At 35.9% G+C, this 19,311-nt stretch overlaps 2 protein-coding genes across 3 annotated transcripts; one reads left to right on the forward strand and one right to left on the reverse strand.

Annotated features, from left to right (window-relative positions):
- Positions 1-254: 254 nt before the first annotated feature.
- LOC113691922 (uncharacterized) lies at positions 255-4,328 on the reverse strand. 2 transcript variants are annotated; one of them, XR_003448822.2, is made up of 8 exons: positions 3,938-4,328; positions 3,752-3,844; positions 2,691-2,835; positions 2,459-2,569; positions 2,296-2,378; positions 2,151-2,208; positions 720-833; positions 255-524 (listed from the first exon to the last, which is right to left on the reverse strand). XR_003448822.2 is itself a non-coding variant. In XM_027210249.2 (7 exons), the coding sequence occupies exons 1-7, from the start codon at positions 4,232-4,234 to the stop codon at positions 445-447; spliced, it is 867 nt and encodes a 288-aa protein (XP_027066050.1). In that variant the 5' UTR covers positions 4,235-4,328; the 3' UTR covers positions 255-444. The 2 variants fall into 2 exon arrangements, 1 of the variants encoding a protein (XP_027066050.1); XM_027210249.2 differs by lacking the exon at positions 720-833.
- A 1,120-nt stretch (positions 4,329-5,448) lies between these two features.
- On the forward strand, positions 5,449-18,431 carry LOC113691385 (uncharacterized). Its single transcript, XM_027209501.2, has 16 exons — positions 5,449-5,721; positions 6,131-6,229; positions 6,341-6,432; positions 7,665-7,765; positions 8,864-8,954; positions 10,493-10,551; positions 10,728-10,848; positions 11,724-11,792; positions 12,826-12,878; positions 12,995-13,103; positions 13,953-14,123; positions 14,226-14,384; positions 14,621-14,713; positions 16,346-16,528; positions 17,077-17,279; positions 17,548-18,431. Exons 1-16 carry the CDS (start codon positions 5,586-5,588, stop codon positions 17,882-17,884), a joined length of 2,076 nt encoding a protein of 691 aa, XP_027065302.2. The 5' UTR covers positions 5,449-5,585; the 3' UTR covers positions 17,885-18,431.
- Positions 18,432-19,311: the final 880 nt, after the last annotated feature.

Genomic DNA, 19,311 nt, shown 5'->3' on the forward strand with positions numbered 1-19,311 from the left:
CTTTCTTTTTCCCTCTTGTTTTTGGTGGCAACCTACTCATTTGAAAGTCTTTAAATTGTGTGAAAAATCTCTTGTATTCCCCAGCAGGTCAATGTTTTCATTTTCTTATTCAAACAGCACAAGGCAAACAGGCTGGTCAATCTAGTTTTAAAGACTATTGGAAGCCACAATGCCAGAATATACCACTCCTATTATAAGGCAAAAAAAAAAAGAAAAAAGAAATCAAAATCTTGAGAACCAAATTCCAAAAAACCTTTTCTGAACCAACATAATATTTTGTATTCAAACCGAGTAAAAAGGATTAGGAAAAAAGGAGTTTCATCTTGCACGGAGTAAACTCCATACCATCATCAAATTGTAGTGATGTTCATAAATAGCCTGTTAACAAAAGCCTACGGTATACATGTGGTTATGTCTACTAAAAATAAAGGCAACTGCAGAAGGTCACAAAACTCTCCAGCTCCGCTCCACAGCATTGCAGATCCTAGATATGCAGAATGCAGCGCTCAACGGATAATCAGAAACTGCAAGAAGTCATTAGAAATTAGATGGCTGAAAACAAATTATTAGCAAGATCATCGACAAGCTACCACCATAATTCACCCCTGGAAGGCAAATTCTCAATCAGCAAAAGTACTGAAATGCAGAGATCAGTTTCAGATTAAATTTAACATGGACTTGTCCATACTTGTACTAAAAGAAAACCGGACTGTACTTGCCTCACAGTAAAAGATCGCATAACTGGAAATTTTGGTTAGGTTTCTGAACTGAAATTAATGCATGCTTGCTAATGAGTCAACGAACTATGCAGACAAATGATATTCATCAAGTACCTGGGAATTAAGAGCATACAAACAAGTGTATTACTTTTTTCCTCCTCATCTTTGTTACAGCATATATTCAACTAATAGGAACAAATTATCAAGCATGCTGCCCTGTGGTTGGTGATTAACGAATATCAAATAATCAGAAAATGGAATATCATGTATGGCAAATTTCATGCACTCTATATCTCCAATATGTTATCTCAATTGCATGCTTGGTATGTGCAATTCTTCTTCCTCAAAGTTACAAATTCCCATATATGGAAATTTTGGTTATATACATACTGAAATTAACACTCACTAAATAATAAGACCATGCAGAAGTTATATTCATCAAGTACCAGGGAAGTAACATCAGACAAACAAGTGTACAACCTTTTTCCTCTTCATCTTTCTTACATCATTTACAGTCAACCCTATGAGCAAAACTATATAAAAACGCTCACATTTAACAAATATCATACAATAATAAAATGAAGTATCATGTCTTGCACATTTCACGCACTTGCATCTCCAATGTGTCATTTCAATTGTATCCTTCATATGTTCAATTCTTCTTCCTCTTATTCAAATGGCTAGATGATGAAGTAGAATACTTGAGTGCAAAAGGCATTCTACTTAACGGAATATTCTGGAAAGCACAACAGAACTTACTACAAATCCTAGTTAGCATAAAACAGTGCACCATTAGTAAATATACTCTTAGCTGCAGTCTAGATAAATTAAAAGGCTGAATGTCTCATGGTCAACATTCAATCTGCTAGGCACTTAAAATCTGTTCTCGGGTTCATGGCAAACTTGCAGAGCTTTTATATTTTAAAAACACACTTAAAACCATCCTTTCTTTCAAGTCACAGCACCCATTTAAGGCTAAATTACGGGTCAGCCTATTGGGTCATTTAGCACTTAACATCTCCATAAAGGCACTGCCCTCTAGTGTTTCATTTTCTGACATTTTAAACAAAAAACAGTTCATTTGAAAAATCACTTGGAATGTTTATATCTCCATTAAAATGAAGTTTTGAAAGTCAAAACAAAAACCAATTATGCATTAAAGTTTGACAAGGGGAACCAACACACTGGGCATAAGTTGCCATATGGCCAACAAACTCTAAAAGAGCCTCTACGCATTAAAATTTCTTCTTAAAAGATTAGACTCGTTGGCTATGTTAAATCAACTGAAATTTGTGCAACTACAAGCTAAACATCTTCAACATCAACTAATAGGAGAACCAACACCCATGAAGAAACCAATATGTATGTTTCAAAATGTATAAATATAAGATGTAAGACCAAAAAAAAAAAAAAGCGAGCAAATTATCTTACTTGATATAAAATCCTCAACATAATCAACATCAATTTTTCCATGAGCCATCGCACCAACCTGTATAAACAAGGTCAAGTATGATGCAAGTTTTAATTGAAATCAATGACTACAAAATTTCTGTTTATAGATAAGCACACAGCATACCACGAATACAAGGTTCATCTCATTACCAACAGCAGCGACATAATCTTGCATATCAACCAATTTTTGCGAACTATGTGAGAAGCCTGAGAACCAATCAAGTAAGCTGATTATTCAAAATTTATCGCTTGGGGGATGACAACAATGAGAAGGCAACTTCATTCACCTATTTTCCGAGAGTTGATGGGCAAATACTTGGTTACAGGATTCTGGATAGCTTGCAGAAGTTTTTCACGCTTACCAACAGCAGTTATACTCAGTTTTTGTAACAGCTGCACTGTAACATTACAGAAACATTACAAAGCTCTAATACGAATATAATATAACCACCTGGAAGAAAATTCAACATTCTCAAGGTAAAAAAGTAATTGCCAGGTGGAAAGACTAGTCAAACTTACACATGATGCCAGAAAAACGATCAAATGTCCTTGGAATACGAACATGAGGTTTAATTTCAAAGAGCACGCCTTTCTCAGTCTTCACATACAAAGCTTTCATTCTACCAGATTTATTAAGTGTACTGTCCAAAATCATCAGGATTGCCTGAATAAATAACATTCATGTCATGTGCAGTTTTAAAACACAATGGAACTCAGACTCAAAAAAGGGAACAAAAGTCAAGCTACTGAGAAACACAAACAGATTTTAAATTTTATAAGCAGTAAAGTACATACTAAATGAAGCTATGAACCTAACACCAACTTTTGGCAAAAAAAATGTGCAGCACAACACAAATGAATGGGTAACTCATGCAAATTATCTTGAACTACTGTGATGGGAAAGGGAAGAATGTAGATTTTTTGCCATTGCTCAAGTCAGAAAGCAGGAAGGTAAAAGAAACAAATTTCCTCAAAAAGTCTCCAGAAATTATTAACAATAAGTCTGAGAATACAATAAAAATAATTTGATGCAGACCAAGAATTTTACAGGTTAGGCCATCTACCACCATGTATTCAAACCTTAAGGGGATTTTAACAAGTGGCCACAAATCCTGTCAATATCCTATCTACCTATTTCCTCCCCATCCTAAAACCAAAAAGATAGTGACTTTAGGCAGCTGTTTACTCCTTGATTTCCTCTCAATCCACTTCTTAAGCAATCATATGAAGATTAATGATATTCAGTCCTAAATTTTGAGATGGAAAAAAGCAAGTAACATAAAAGGAGCCAGAAGTAAGAGCAGGAATACACTGTCAGAAAGCCAAACCCAGTCAGACACTAATCTTAACTAAAATCACATAAGATGCTGAATTCAAAGTTTTTCATAATTACATGGGCTTTCACATCCCCAACAACAGCTTAGGGTAGCATAAAAGTTTGAATTTTTGCTGATTTTATTGCTGGTAAATTGAGATTCATCTATAGACACTTAGCAACCCCTATGTTAACGATGCAACTGAAGAAGCAGTGTATTTCCTTAGGGTATCAGACAGACTCGGCACTGTTCAAACAAATTCACCTGATGAGCAATGTCAGGCCGGTAATCAGCTGGATTCCGTCCATTTCTCCTCAGAAAATTCGCATGCTTGTCTGAGTTCAGAAGTTGATAATTCTGCATTGTCAAAACAAAACAGAAACAACATAAATAAGTAAACCAAAACAACTGCTAGACCCCTAAAACACGAAACCCAAGAACATAATATACCTTTCCCACTTTTGCAACCTCCAGAGAAGCCTTTTCAAGAATGAAAATAACCCCAGGTTTATTGGCGTTTTTCTGGTCATCAGCAAGAACAATTGGAAGGCTGGGAAGTTCATTTGCTAGTTCTTCAGCCCTTCTCTTCTTTTCATTCATATTCTCCTCATCTTCCTCTTCCTCTGCCCCTCCCTCTCGTGGGACAGATTTTTCTACATATTCTTCTTCTCCATTTTCTTCTTTATCATATTGCACCTTATCTCTCTTCCTTTTCTTGTGCCCTTTCATTTTGTAATGCCTCACCATTTTTCCTTGATCAAAAGCTCAAAAGAATAAGCTTTTTGCTTGGAGAACCGGTTGAGCAGGGGAGATGAAATGAGAAGACAGAGGCAAGCCTTTGATAATTTCTACCGGATAGGGTTTTTCGAGGGCTTAGATACCCGATTTTCCAAGATTCGTATAATTACATTCTTGGCCCTCAATATTAGGGAAATTAATTCTCTGCTTTTGCAATTGCATTCTTGACCATCAATATTCGAGAAATTAATTATTTGCTTTTACTCTTTTATTTATTGTACTATTTACACATCAAAACTAAATATATTTCCATTCTTTTAACTATAAAAAATATATAACAACGTTCAATCTTATGATTCAAATTAGTACATGTTACATGCCGCATCTGCATATAACATTTGTAGCCTCTTTTTTTTTGGTGTCTTTTGATTTTGTATTTAATCTGCATTTTAAGTTAATAATCTTGTAAATAAACATTTAAGGAATATATTTATTTGGATGCTTTTAGATTTACATAATTAGGCCTAGTAGTTATCACAAAATTGAACTGATGCACTTGGACTAATTTAATCAATTTTGAACCAAAACTTCTAAAATTTCATAATTAAATCATCAATATACTCCTGAAAATTTAAAGCGAGTATTTTTGGAATATTACTTTTATTATTTAATAGAAAATTTAAAAATTAATGTTCTATCTTGTTTTTGAAAAATTCGTATAAAATTTCTACACTATTAACTTACATTAATTAGTTTTAAAGGATAACAATGAAATATCTAGATCTTTTTTGAAGTGATTATTCCTTCACGATGAGTAAAAACCTTTCTGTTTTTGTGACTCAAGAGCTGCACACATAAAAGTGAAGCTCTATTTAATAATAAATTTTTTAACTAGTGACATGAATATGGTATAAAGGAATTTTTATGCTGTTTATGAGGGTAAAAATGATTAATCCTTTTCTTGAAAAAAAGACCTTTTTCATTTTTTAAGAGGCAAAATAACTATTACATTAAGAAAAATATTAAAATAAAAGAAACAAATCCAGATAAACAATATGTATTTTGTAAACCTATAGTGGGATAATTGTTTGCAAATTGCAACTATACAAAAAGGTTTTTAGTTAAAATTGACAAAATATAAGGACCGGATATCGCCCGATGCCTATAACGGGTCGGTTCAAACAGTCCCCGCCGACCCATTCCTTGGCTTACTCAAAAAAGTTAATGGCGGCCAACTTCGTCCGCCGGTAAAACCCACTCCAAAACCCTCCCCTCTCTCTTTCTCTCTGAAAAAAAAAAAAAAAAAAAAACACACACACACACACTTATTGTTCATTTGATTCTGTATTCTCCCAAAAAAATGGCGAATCAAGGTGGCGGGACCTTGAAATCGACGTCGATAAATGGGGTGAAGATGTACACCGTCACCGGCCAACACCGGTCATTGGCCACCTGGCTTCCTCCCAAGAAGCTCCGAGCTCTCCGCAAAGACAAAGGTCACCCGGAAAGCTCCCCCTTTTCTACGTTTTGTTTAACAATTGTTAGAATTCTTTCTCTGGCTTCCCCTGTTGGTTAATCCCTTGCCTTTTGTGACTAATTTTTGAGCTGATTTGAAGCTTAATAAGTACTTTGGATTAATGCTAGGGTAATTTGGAACCAGTTGTAGTAGTTATATCGTGAATTTTGCGCACCTAAGTTTCTTAGAGTGTTTTGATTGTGAAGAAAACTGCCCTTAGGGTGCTCCCCCCCGGGGGGGGGGGACGGAATTGTTGTACATTTTAATGAGTTGATTGCAATATGAACTTCAACTTTGTCGACCACTTTTCTTTGTCAGATTTGCTTACTTTTGAAAGCTTGTGGCTTTGCAAAGTTGACTTAATATTTATGTTTGTGCCGAGGTTTTAGATTATATGCAGAGAGTGGATTTGATCCAGGATTTGAGGTTTGAAACTGCAACAAGTAGAATTAAGGCAACATCAGATGGGGAATACCTTATTGCCTCAGGTGAATATTAGTAGTTTTGAATCATAAAATTATACATGCTCCTGCTTTGGATTTATGTTTTGAGATGAAATGTGGGTGAGTATCAAGCTTTTATGTTATCTTCAATTTTAGGAATATACCCACCACAAGTCAAAGTGTACGAGTTACGTGAGCTATCCTTGAAATTTGAAAGGCATTTGGTGTCAGAGATAGTAAACTTTGAGGTAATTTCTTCATCTTGCAATCTTCCTTGTGGATGCTGCATATGATTAGCAATGTATTGCTGCTAATTTACTGATGTGAGTTCCTAGACTATATGCTTGCTCTAACCCAAGAATTCTTTTGCATGGTAGATGTGGTTTCTTTGTGAAATGTGTTAATGCATCACATTTTTCAACTTGTGAGTATATACTCTTGTGTTATATTCTCTTTTTTTTTTCTTTTTTAATTTTTCTAGCAGCGGAAGAGTGGGATTTAACAAGCAGGAAGGGGAAGGGGGATTTGAACTTAGGATAAGTCCTAAGGCCTCAGTGTTATATGCTTTGTCATGATAAAGATTAAGTCATCTCAGTGAAGTATTTATTACCTTGAATGAACTTCTTTACTGTCCAAACTGGACCCTAACAAGATTATTAATATCCTCTTATGTGCCATGCATAAGTGTGTAGAAACTTTTAATCTGGCATACTGATTTATGACACAGCTGTGCTGGTGGGGTAGAAATGATGACCTCTAGAAGGATGTTTTAATGGTGATCCAAAGAGTCCTAAAAATGTTAAATGGTTCTTAGTAATCTGCTGGTCAGCTTAGCAGTTGTTTATTTGAATTTAGGAGTCAAATGTGGTGTGTCTCTTTTTGCATATGAACGTTGCTGAAATTTTTTTCTTCATTCCACATTTGTTTTTTTTTTCTTTTATGATCTTAGTTGGAGTCTTCGTTGTCTTAGTTGGGTTGTGGACTTGAGTAATATAGGCGGTTTTTATTTCTTATACTGTTCTTGCAGCTAGTCTATTACCATAGAGATTTGATTAATAAGCAAATCATGTCCATTGAGAATTATTCCCTCTCAAATTCCCATCATTGTCTTCCCTTTTTGCCTTTTTTTTCTCGTCACTTTTCTGGGGTCCTGTTGACAGCCTGAAAACAGACTTAGATTCTCTTCAGTCTTCTATTAGCACTGTTAGGAGAGAATACCATAATATTGTCCTCAGTCAATTGGCCTGTCTTTATTCTTTGCTGAGAAATCTTGTCTTGTAGGAGTTTGTTTGATTTGTACATACCTTTCCTGCAAGCTTTGTAGTTTTAGTATAGGTTCGTAAATAGATTTTATATTGAATTCTGAGGTGATGGCTATACCAGTGAAATATATTTCTATTTCTTCTGAAGTGTCTGAAATGTCTCTCTCTGTTTTCTTGAAACAGCATTTTGTGAATTTTGGGTTTTCTTGCTCTTTTAGGTCTTGAGTGATGACTATTCAAAGATTGCGTTTCTCTGTGCTGATCGTTCTGTTTGCCTACATGCCAAATATGGAAGTCACTACACCTTGCGGATTCCAAGGTACTTTACTAACCAATCTTCATAATATGTCTTTGCTGGTGATCTCTAAGGAATATTGCATGTGAGATTTCCTCCCCTTTATCTCTTTCATCTTAACTTAGTGATGGAAAATCGTTCGAATGCTTTGGATTTGAAGCATGTACAAGTCTAGTTTTGCTCTACTTAGGAAGTTTGGCATTTGCTGTTATATAATAGGATTCTGATTCACTAGGCTAGTTCAATAAAGCGCACATATTCATCTTGAAGGTAAGATGAAAGGTTGAGCCTAAAGTTTGATGATATAAATGTCTTTGTTTTTTTAGGCAATGATTTAAATGTCTTTATTAGTTAGGAAGTACAGATCTTTGTCATATTTCATCCAAAAATTAGGAACTCCTCCTGTTTATATCGATTCTGTGCTATGAGAGATTTAAAGAATGTCCCTTGAAGCTGTCTGAGTACAGGTTTTCCTGATCTCTATTGATTATCAAAATTTTCTTGTCTGCCCTACTCTAGGTTTTGCTGGTAATGGTTTTTTCCTGTAAAATAATGTAAATGTGGTTTTCACCTAGTGAAACTTGTTCTTTTTGGTTAAATGAATGAAAATATTTAAAAATGAGGAAACTGTAGTATGAGCAAACCTAGTTGTAACTGAAGTTACATGAACTGTAAGTCACCTGTAGAGTCACCCCATACAAGAAAGGCTGGAACATATTGACATTGGTGAACAAGATTTGTAGTCATGTTGATCCTTGCTGTGTCCATAACTTATAGGCAGTCAACTTTGACAAAACTTATATTCATGTTGCATAATTAAAGCCCTAAGTCTCTGGTAATAATTGTTATAAGTCCATATCAACATCATCACATGGTCTGGTACAAAGTCTAATTTTGATATAAGCAAATAGTCTTTTTGCATATGTGCTGATGGGAAGTAGTATGGATCCATTCATTTCTAAAAGATTGATGGGCGTCGTCACTTGATTGGCTCCATTCCATGTATTCTCTTCTGTTGCCTGAAACCTATGTTTTCTCTCGCGGATTCCCCAACTTTCCTAGATTTTTCTTTTCTCCTCTAACATTTGCTTGACGTTTTGGTTTTTCTTATTGTATGAACAGGATGGGAAGGGATATGGCATATGATTGCTGGTCGTGTGACTTGATCTGTGCTGCTTCATCTCCGGATGTATATAGAATAAATTTGGAACAGGTCTCTTAAAAATTTCTTTTGCTTGTACCCTCTCATTGTTTCTATGGGATTTTTTTTTTTTGCCTTTTTCTAAAACTTATTTGGAGTATCTTTCTTCAAGTGCTTTGTTTACTTTATTTTCTTCTTTGCTGGCTGTTTTGAGGCAATAGAAGACAGTCTTGCAGAGGCTGTGATAAACTCCAACTGAACTTGTAAAATCTCAAATCCCATGAAACACTGCATGAGGAGATAAAGTAACACTAAGATATTATTGTTAATGTTCACTTTCTCCTCCTTTCCGTACTTCACATTCACCTTGTTCCAGGATGTTTGCACACAACCTAGTGGTTGTTGGTATTCATTAAATTAGTGATCCAGGCTGGAAGTCTAAAAATCAAATCTTGCAGTTACTGTGTTCTTCTTCCCCATTTGTCCTATCACTTACCTTCATTCATTAACTCTAAAGTGACTATAAATTCATCTGGTTCAATCCTGGTGGTTGTGTTTGTACTGTAGTACTACTGCTTGTTGCTGCAATTTGTTTTTGCAACGCATGCCTGAATTCTGACAGTAGAATGCTGTTCAGTTCTTCGATTCTCCGAGAAAAAGCTTCTAAAATGTCAAGGGCATTTTTTTCGCATGTAGAAAGAAATCGAGAACTACAAGGAGTGCCAATGGGTGATTTATGAGAGAGTGAATCTACTTTTCTAGTGATGAAATTTTACCATGATTTTCTGTGGGAAGTCACCTCTGCTCTCAGGAATTTGATTTCAAATTTTTAGGTAGAGACAAAAGTTCATTTCAACAGGATACATGAAGGAGGCATTGAAAATTGTGAACTCGTAGAATGTTGAAACAAGGAAAATGGGCTTATTCTTTTCAGAGGGAGAAGTGAGGTGTAAATGGATTTCTTCCATAAACTCCCTTAGTGGTGCTTCATTTACTTGACAGTGGTTCAAAGAGGGGAAGATTTTCTATTCATTGGGAAGCTTTTATTATTATTATTTAACTGGTTTGAATTTAGCAGTCTGAATGTATCACCACAAAGAACCACCTAGAGATGTCTCCTGAAATTGCATTCATGTTGTTTGATAGACTTTTTGCCTTCTCAATAATTATGTATGTGTGACTGGCTTACTTTTATTTGCCACGATGGACATGGTTGACAAAGTCACTGTGGTAAAATGAACACGTGTTAATTAAGGTTTTAGACTTGGGAGTATCAATTGTGGGCGTTCTGCTATTTGGTATTGCTATCAGCTGACATGGGTCAAGTCTCGAGTTTTGACATAGGTTGAGGCTGGTATTTGATGATTTTAAACACTTTATATTCTCTTCCAAATGCTGTCAAACTGTGCTCTCCTAATATTTTCTGTTAATCTCATTCTCTGGGCAAACTGATCGAAGGTCAGTTATAGCTTATATATCATGCGGAGTAGTGTATGCTTAATATATCAGTTGTTGGTTGTAATCATTGATGTCTTCAAATTTTGTTTCTTGAATTTTTTGATTGAAAAAAAGGAGCAAAATGCTTAAGTAGAGATTTTTCCCCTTTACAGGGCCGGTTCTTGTCCTCTCTTAACACACAATCCCCAGCACTAAATGTTGTCTCTCGAAGGTTAGTGAGACCGTATTTCTTTTTCCTTCAATTATGTTAATAAGCTGTCTTCCTTTTCATTTTTATTTTCATAATTCAAAGTAAAAGGAAGGCCTAAAGATGATGTAAGGTTTTGTCTTTGCTTCTTGTTTATTTCATTGTTCTCTTCTTTTTTCTTCTTTATATGTGAAAAACAGCATGGTCCATGGATTGGTTGCCTGTGGTGGAGAGGATGGTGCTGTAGAATGCTTCGACACTAGAGCTAGATCTTCAGTTGGCAGGATAAATGCTGTTGCAGCTGCTGGTGGCATTGATCAGGTAGCTCTTTTATGATAGATCATTGACAACTCCCATCAGATTCTCTTTGCATATGCTGTTGTCATTGATTGAGTGAGTTAGCTCATTAACTCTGTAACTTCTGCACTCCTGTATTTCTTGTTCAGAATGTTTATTTTGAAATGGTCAATAAGTTATTTCATTGTAAGTTCCTTATTAGTGATTATCATATATCTGAAGACCAAATGCTGTGGTTTTGGTGTCCTCCTATTTTGAAATATAGTTTCTTGCCTGGAGTGTAAAGCAGAATAGGGGACACATACTGGGCATAGTGGTTCTGAAGTTCAAACTGGTTTTGCGCCCTGCACGCGTGAACATGTTACAGTCATTTCCTAATTGGTCTTTGCTTGTACTGGACGCTGATCATTTATTATGCCTTATTGTCTCACCATTGCGGGGACACTAAAATCATGGCTACATGTCCATTCAGCTGGAAATGCCTTCTTCCTAGTATCAATGGAGGATTTGGAAAATTAATGTGCAAGTATATCCGAATATAATTGTATGGTTAGAGATACGAATACCTCGTAGATGATGGTGCTCTTTTTTAGCTTGGGTATTTGATTTGGAGCGCTTCAAGAGACATAAATCAATTGAATCCAAATCTTTTCAGGCCGTTCACTACCATCTCGTGTATCTTTAGTTCCTCTGACCATTGACATAGTTCAGGTCTATTTGTGGTGTTAGAGGATTTTTTCTTTGCTGCAAATAACAAAATAGGATAATAGATTGTACTTTCTGATACTTCTGGACTTCAATATAGAGGTGAAAAAAGGCTTTTGGTTTTGATGGTTTATCCACTTGATTAATACTTTTTGTTGATTATGTTTCCTTTTATTATTTTCATCGAATCATAGGAGGTTACTGCAATACAATTTGACTGTGATGGAGGTTACCTCATGGGTGTTGGAAGTAGTGCCGGGAAGGTATGCATCATCTTTGTGTTTTTCAGTAAATCATTCTGGATGATGACTAATGATACATTTCTTATAGTGATTGTATGTTTTCTGAAATTTAAAGTGCTTTTTAAATTATCCCTTATATCCAAATGTGATATCAAAGAACTGAAATATCTGCCTTTTTTTTTTTGAAAAATATATTGTGGGGTGATTTAAAATTTGAATGGATCTGTCTTTTATGACAATATTGCTCTTACTTGTATCTTATGGACATTGATTTATAAAAGATGCCTTTGAAGCCAGAAAATATGGTGTTCAATGGAAAGTGCTAGCCTTTCTGTCCCTTATTATTTTTTTAAGCATTTAAACTGAGATTTTAGTGGAGGGAAAAAAGGCTGTATCCTTGGATTCTGCTGTAATTCATGGCATAGTGAAAGAACCTTCGTAATTCGACCTTATGATGTTATAATAAAGTTATATTGCAGTGAAATTTTTGGAGAGCCATTTTGAAGTGGTAATACTTCTCAAAAAGATTAAAGTTGACATTACTGCTAATTTGGTGTGTATGCTATCTAATGCATCATTTAGCAAGTATTTCGAGATTAATCATCAATATGGTCATTTGTGGTTGATTTGAAAGGGTTGCCAAGTAAGCTAGTGATTGTTGCTGAATGACCACCAATGGTGAATACAGAATCAACTCTGATTTGGTATCTTCTTTAGGCATATGTTTTTCTAAGTGTTTATATGCCTCATCTCAGAAAAATATTGTGGAACGTGAGCTTTTGCTTTCCTTAAAAGTCAACATAACGTAGATGGGCTATCTGGGAGTGATGACCATTACGTGGTATATGGGCAGTGTAATGTATGTGCTTGCACATGGATGTGTAATCACTTGTTAAGGAACTTACCAGGGATTCTAGTCTAATAAAAGAACCTTATAGGAGGCTTCTTCTTGGTGTTTGATTTTTTATCATTTACTTCTGACACATGAACTTTTCTGTTACATTTTTCTTTGTTGATATGTGAAGTTCATGATATGTATTATATTAATTGGCAGGTTTTGATTTATGATTTACGCTCTTCATATCCTATGCGAATAAAGGATCACATGTGAGTTGCTTTTCTGAGCTGCTATTGGGTATATAAATTACTGCTGGTTGATTCGTATTTTATGTGCCTGATGCTAAGGCGTCTATTATTTTGTGGAACCTGGCAATCTTTTATAGGTATGGCAGCCCGATACTGAGCATCAAGTGGCATAAGACTCTTAATTCAGATAAACCGAAGTTAATTACCGCTGATAAACACATTGTTAGGATCTGGGACCCTGAGACAGTAAGGAATTCTCATATCTCAGTATGTTTTTGTTGCAATTTGATATTTGTAAGTTGCAGAAATGTGGTTGTCCTCAGATTGTTGCTTGCTGGTAAGAAGGTTCAATAGGTCATATGGACTTGAATGCTTCCTGGGCTCAAGACAAATTCAAGAGAATTGTGAAGTTACTTATGTTAGCATTAATTGCTATCTTTGTGGGAGGGTTTTGGTTGCTGGAACAGCTTGTAATAACCAATGTGCTGGGTGAGAACAGACCAACTGTATTGGTATCTTCTTGGTGGCTTTCTATGATTGGAGGTTGTGAATGCCCTTTGAGCCAGGATTTATGTGGTAAATAAGGGCGAATAAAAAGAGTTCACATTTTAGATGACCAGAGAAGCAGATTGGGACCAGCAAAACAACTCATACAAGCTTCAGCTCCGAAAGATCTAACTTTTATTGCTTGATGGTTTTAACTACTAATCGAAAATATAGTGAATTTTAAAGACTGCACAAAGGAGCTTTAAGTTGTAAGTTGTTAAGCACTTGAGTTGTTGAGCACTAGGAAAGAGATTCTGGTGAGCTATTAGGTGATTATCTTGTTAGTAAAATAATGGAGATAAGGTAGGCACAGAAATTCAGGCTGTGTCTTCTTGTAACCCTCCCTCCTTGAGGTTCCAATTCTTTGTTCTCTGCCTTCTTCTTTTTCTTTGAGCTGGGAGGAACTGATGGTAGGATTAGTGTTGTCACAAAACCTTCACTGTGCGACAAAATGTGAAATCTGTCGGGTTAAATATGCCTTTTGAACTCAACTTAATATTTCAAGTGTGGCAATAACTTTGTCTAATTGAGTAAATCTGGTGTTATTAGGGTGAAGGGATGACCAGCATTGAACCGACGGCTGGGAAAATCAATGACCTATGTGTGTTTGGTGGAAGTGGGCTGATGTTATTGGCTTTGGACAGCAGCCAAATCCCTTCTTATTTCGTACCTGCCCTTGGACCGGCTCCAAAATGGTGCTCTTATCTTGAGAACTTGACGGTATGACTATGTGATGTCAATGACCTATCTTCAAATTATGGGTTGTAAAATCACATTTTGGCAAGTTAAGAATGAGTTTATGATATTCCTATCTATTTACAGGAGGAGCTGGAGGAGAATGCGCAAACAACTATTTATGATGATTTCAAATTTTTGACCAAAGAAGACCTTGCGAAGTTGAATTTAACAAACTTGATTGGAACCAATCTTCTAAGAGCATACATGCATGGTTACTTCATTGACTATCGGCTGTATAAAAAGGTAAATATTTTTTTAACTGGACTGATGCAATAGCCCTTTTCAAATCTATAGGACATTTTATCGGTCATGCAGTCTTCTAAAGCAGTAGTTAAACTAAACTGTTATTTAGAAATGAATAACAATTTAGAGGAGTATGAGGTAGACATGTTTTTCTGCATTCAATCAGGTTTAAGATTTCAGTATAGAGACCTGAAATTGAAGAATTATAATTATAGTTGCTCATATTTCTTGTGCAGGCACAAGCTTTGGCAGATCCATTTGCTTATGAATCTTATATAGAGAGACGGAAAAAAGAAAAGCTGGAAGCTGAACGTGCCTCAAGAATTACGGTCAGTTTCATGCCTGAACTTGTTGATTAATTTACATTTTCATCTTGTTTCTTTTTGGCAAACCTCTAAAATATGTTTGGTATTGTAGTTTTGACCAAATTTGGTTATAATGGATTAGTAAGATTGACTAGTTAAATCCATTCGAAGTTTAAGACATCAACGCTGATTAAAGATATCTTCCAGCCTTGCATATTCCATTGTTTGTTTCAGGTTTGTGTTTGAGCTGATACAGCCTGCTAAGACCAATAGCATTTTGAGTGTGACCATGTTTGGTTAGCTAACCACTGAACTAGAGTGATAATTTAAGAAAAACATTTTTGTTTCTGTACCAACTCATGGTACAAATGCAAGGAAAATTGGTGAATCAACAGATTTTGTTATCCAAAACACCCTCAATGTTTTCTGTATGGTTAAATGACGTCACTATCTGCAGGATGATAGTCAGTTTGCATTTGCATGGTATTCTTTCAAGATATAAGAAGAATTGTCTTATTTTGGATACAAAAAACATCCATAGATGAAGGCTGATTGTTTCTAGAGAGTAATCAATAATAATCTATAAATGACATAGAAGAGATATTTGAATTCATTTGCATAGTAGTTAACTTCATAACCTGAATACATGAGGAAACTATCAAGTGCAATGTGTGGTTTACCTTCTTTGAATAGCATTTTATAGGACTCCTTGTTTTCACAAATACATGAAGTTGATATCTTGCGGGCATTTTGTTTCTGGTTTCATTCTGCTGGGGTCAAATAATAGCACGGAACAAAGGGAAAAAATCACTTTGATACCCGGTGTCCTTTCAATAAATATGAACTCTCAATTATATGTAGTATAGGTAAATCTGATGTTCTTTCAAAAGTAAAGGGACTTTTGACATGTTGGGCAGTTATTGGTGAATGGTGATGTAGCGGATTGATCTAATTATTATTCCATATTCATTTTATTTATTTGCTGATCTCAGTTGTATACACAAGCAATTTGTCCGGTCTACATTCTCTCATATCTGTAGACATCATGCTTACATGCTTATGCTACTTGATGTTATCTATAACTCTTCCTTCTTAAAGAAAGAAGAAAAAGGTCATATTTGTTGATGTACTTGCCCAAGTTCATTTGGTTACGAATGCCTTTTCTAGTGGTTGATTGTTTAAAATATAGTCACTGTAAAATTAGATGATAAAAGCGCAAGTCACCTTGATCACCTAGACATACTTCTTCCAAATTTAGGCTCCCGACACCCCCCCCCCCCCAACAACCCAAAAACCAAAAAAAAAAAATAGGGCTATACTAACCAAATTCAAAGTTATCCTGGTAGCCAATAAGGGAGGACCTAAATTACACATAATATGTCTATGCACGGATCTTTTCACCTATGTTGTTGTGCTTGTACAAACGTTTGCACTTTGTTGTAACATAAGAGTGAAACTATAATTGCTTGTACTTGAAACTTGCTGCTTGATAGAATAGTACTAAGATTGGTAAAACTATAGCACCATGCGTTTTTGTGTTGAAGGGTTGTGATGTCATTGCTTCTTGAAATGTATGACTTTGAGATATTTTATGCTCTAGTGTCAGAAACTTGTTATTTGGTATTTCTTAATCTTTGTGTGTTCGTCTTTCTGCAGATCAAGAGAAAGTTGCCAAAAGTTAACCGTGGTCTTGCAGCTCGACTTCTTGAAGATGAAGATGCTGAGAATGAAGGGAGAGACATTGATAATGGTGATACTAAGAAAATATCCAAGAAAAAGAAAGGACTAACCAGTGAGGTCATGAAGGATGACCGATTTGCCGCAATGTTTGAAAACAAGGTAATTTTACACTTCTTTTTATTTGATTGATGTCTCTTTAGTAATCTAAAGGTATCTCACACATGACAATGCACTCTTCTGAAACTAAACTTTGAATGTTGTGGAGGGGAAATATGGCACCTTGCATGAAATTGTTTGAAAGTCGTGCTAACCATTGTTTACTTTTTTTTCCTTTGAGATGCTCAAGAAGCGCCAAGAATTTGTATACTAAAAATTGGAGCAATAAGAACCTTCATGGTCGTTGTTATATGGTTTGTTGGGAAATATTTTATGTAATTAAATAAACCTACATGAAGAGTAATGCTGGAAATCTAATTGGATCTTAATTATTAGTTTATTCAGATAATTTCTAATAGTTGGGATAGTTATTTGCTTATAAGTGGTAGTTTGTAATTGTCAGTTTAGTTTAGGAATGCCATGGACATGTATGATTTTGTTGCTCTTTCATGCATTTCTTTATATTGTTTAGCTGCCTGTAGTTAAATTGGTAATTAGGGCCGCTCCTATGTTGCCTGCTTTTGATTAATGTCGTCTATTGATTCTTATAGGACTTTGAGATTGACGAGTTTTCACAAGAATATTTGGCTTTCCACCCAATAGCATCCACGAAGCAACCATCTTTGGTCGAGGAGCATTTTGAGCCTGCAATGGAAGATGAAGACCTTGATGCAGATGATTCAGATGTATCGGCAGCCGGCCAATCTTCTGACAATGAGGATGCTGGTGGTAGAAAGAAATCACGAGTTCCTAGGTGAGTCTTGAGTTTATTTTTTGTCCATACTTTCATCAGTGAAGAAAAATGCATCTCTTTCTTGGTTATGTATCCAATTCTGCACTATATAGTACATGAATACTTTGATATGGAAATACTTATGCTAGACTAGACATCAGTCTTCATAATTAGAGATGTAGTAACTAGGCTGATTTGGCTTGGAGAACTCATGGACGTAGTTGCCTGCTAAAACATGAAATGGGCGACTCTTTCTGTTTAATTCTTATCCCTTTATGTGAATACTCAGGTTGTACGAGGTGAAGGATGAGCGACACGCAGAAGCCTTCTCAAATAGCAGATCATTAGCAAAGGAGGACTATCTTTCATTAGGAGAAAGGGCTGCAGCTATGGCAAATATATCAAGAGATGCTAGTGGTGTTAAGGTGGGAGCAGGAGGGTCCCGTGAAATATCCTTTATTTCCAGAAGCAAAGCAAAGTACAAAGAATATGATGAGGACGAGGAGAGACTGCCTCAGAAGAGGAGAGGAGTCCAATCTTTGAAACTGAAACCAGATAGATCAAGTTTTCGAGGCCGTGGGAGGGGAGGAAGTCGTGGAAGAGGCAGAGGAAGGGGTCACAGGTGAACTGAAAGTTTAATTATGTAACCGTGTGTACACTGTATACTTCTTGTCGGCCTCTTTGCTCAAGCACACTGGAGGGGTACAGCATTGACAAAGTTAACGACTAGAAGAGCAAATTTTGCTGCTCTGTTGCTCACGACGAAGTTTTGCAGTTTTCAGGGGCACACATCCTTCAATCATCTATTTTGAAGGCGTATTAGGAGGGTACTTAGTGGAGAAGGCGGCTCTTTATGTCCACCTTTTATAGTTCAATTCCCTGGAAGAGGAATTCATTTTTGGTTCAATAGGTCTGATGCTTTTCTGGTGACTTAAACCTTGATACGTTAGATCAAATGCATGAGATCATTCGCCTCTCTTTACTACTTGATCTAAGCATCAATTTTGGGTAAAATTAAACTGGTGCAGAGGGAGAATAGTGGAGGTAAGGAGCTCGGCGAATTCTTGTGCAAAGTTGAAATAGAGTTTGTATGGAAGGTTTAAGTTCTTAGAAAGAAAATGGATGACGCTAACATAAAATTTGCTGCATTTTTCTTGCGGTGTTACCCTTTAATTTGTTTGTGTACTTATTTATTTTGTTTGTGTGTGGTTATAAAAGCTGAATGGATAGTGCTTGATATCCCATGTTACAGATTTTGACAAGTTATTCAACTGTGGTTTACTGGCCTTGACGGTTTGATTGATGGTAGCAGGCCAGGGTGAAACTTCAAAGTGGAAAAAAAAGAAGAGGCACCAATAAAGTTTCATGTTACCGTTTGGAAAAAAATAAAATAAAAAAAATAAAGTTTCTGACATTTATGGGATGATAATAACCGCATGTAGCAAGGAAAGGAGAGAAATTTAAGCTTTCCTCCTCTTCAAGAAATTGAGTTTTAGTAAATTATTTTACCCTACAAGGGGAATCACAAAACAAAGAAGCATCCAAAAGTGGAACGGAACCATCCATGGCCAGGCAAAACTCTACCCAAGGCAAGTAATGGGCGGCCAATTTCAACTTTTCTGTATTTTCCTAATCAACCAATTAGGCCATGGGTTCACAATTTAGCTGGCTGGCTTGGTAGCGCCTGAAACGCCATTTGAATCTGCAAAATCTTTTGAACTTGCTTTAGTAAAGCAATCTCCAAGATGATATATTAGAAAACTGAGCTGCTTTGCAATTTTCAATTAGCTGCAGCAGTACTACCAGATTGTTGAGTGTCATAACATCAAAATTTGCCTTAATCCAATCTCCAGGTGGTAATCTGTCAATGGTGGCTTTTCGCAGGTTCGTGAATTTGCACTTTGATGGTGGATGATCTGCTGTTATGCCTCGCGTATGGTATTGTTACTGCCTAGGAAAAATAAAAAGGGACAATATCAGAAACTTCTCCTGAGGTTTCTCTTAATATCACTTAACGCCCTTAAGGTTTTGAAAATATCACTTGCCTTCTCTA

Source organism: Coffea arabica, chromosome 6c, assembly GCF_036785885.1.
Source record: "Coffea arabica cultivar ET-39 chromosome 6c, Coffea Arabica ET-39 HiFi, whole genome shotgun sequence".
Taxonomy (NCBI): Eukaryota; Viridiplantae; Streptophyta; class Magnoliopsida; order Gentianales; family Rubiaceae; genus Coffea; species Coffea arabica.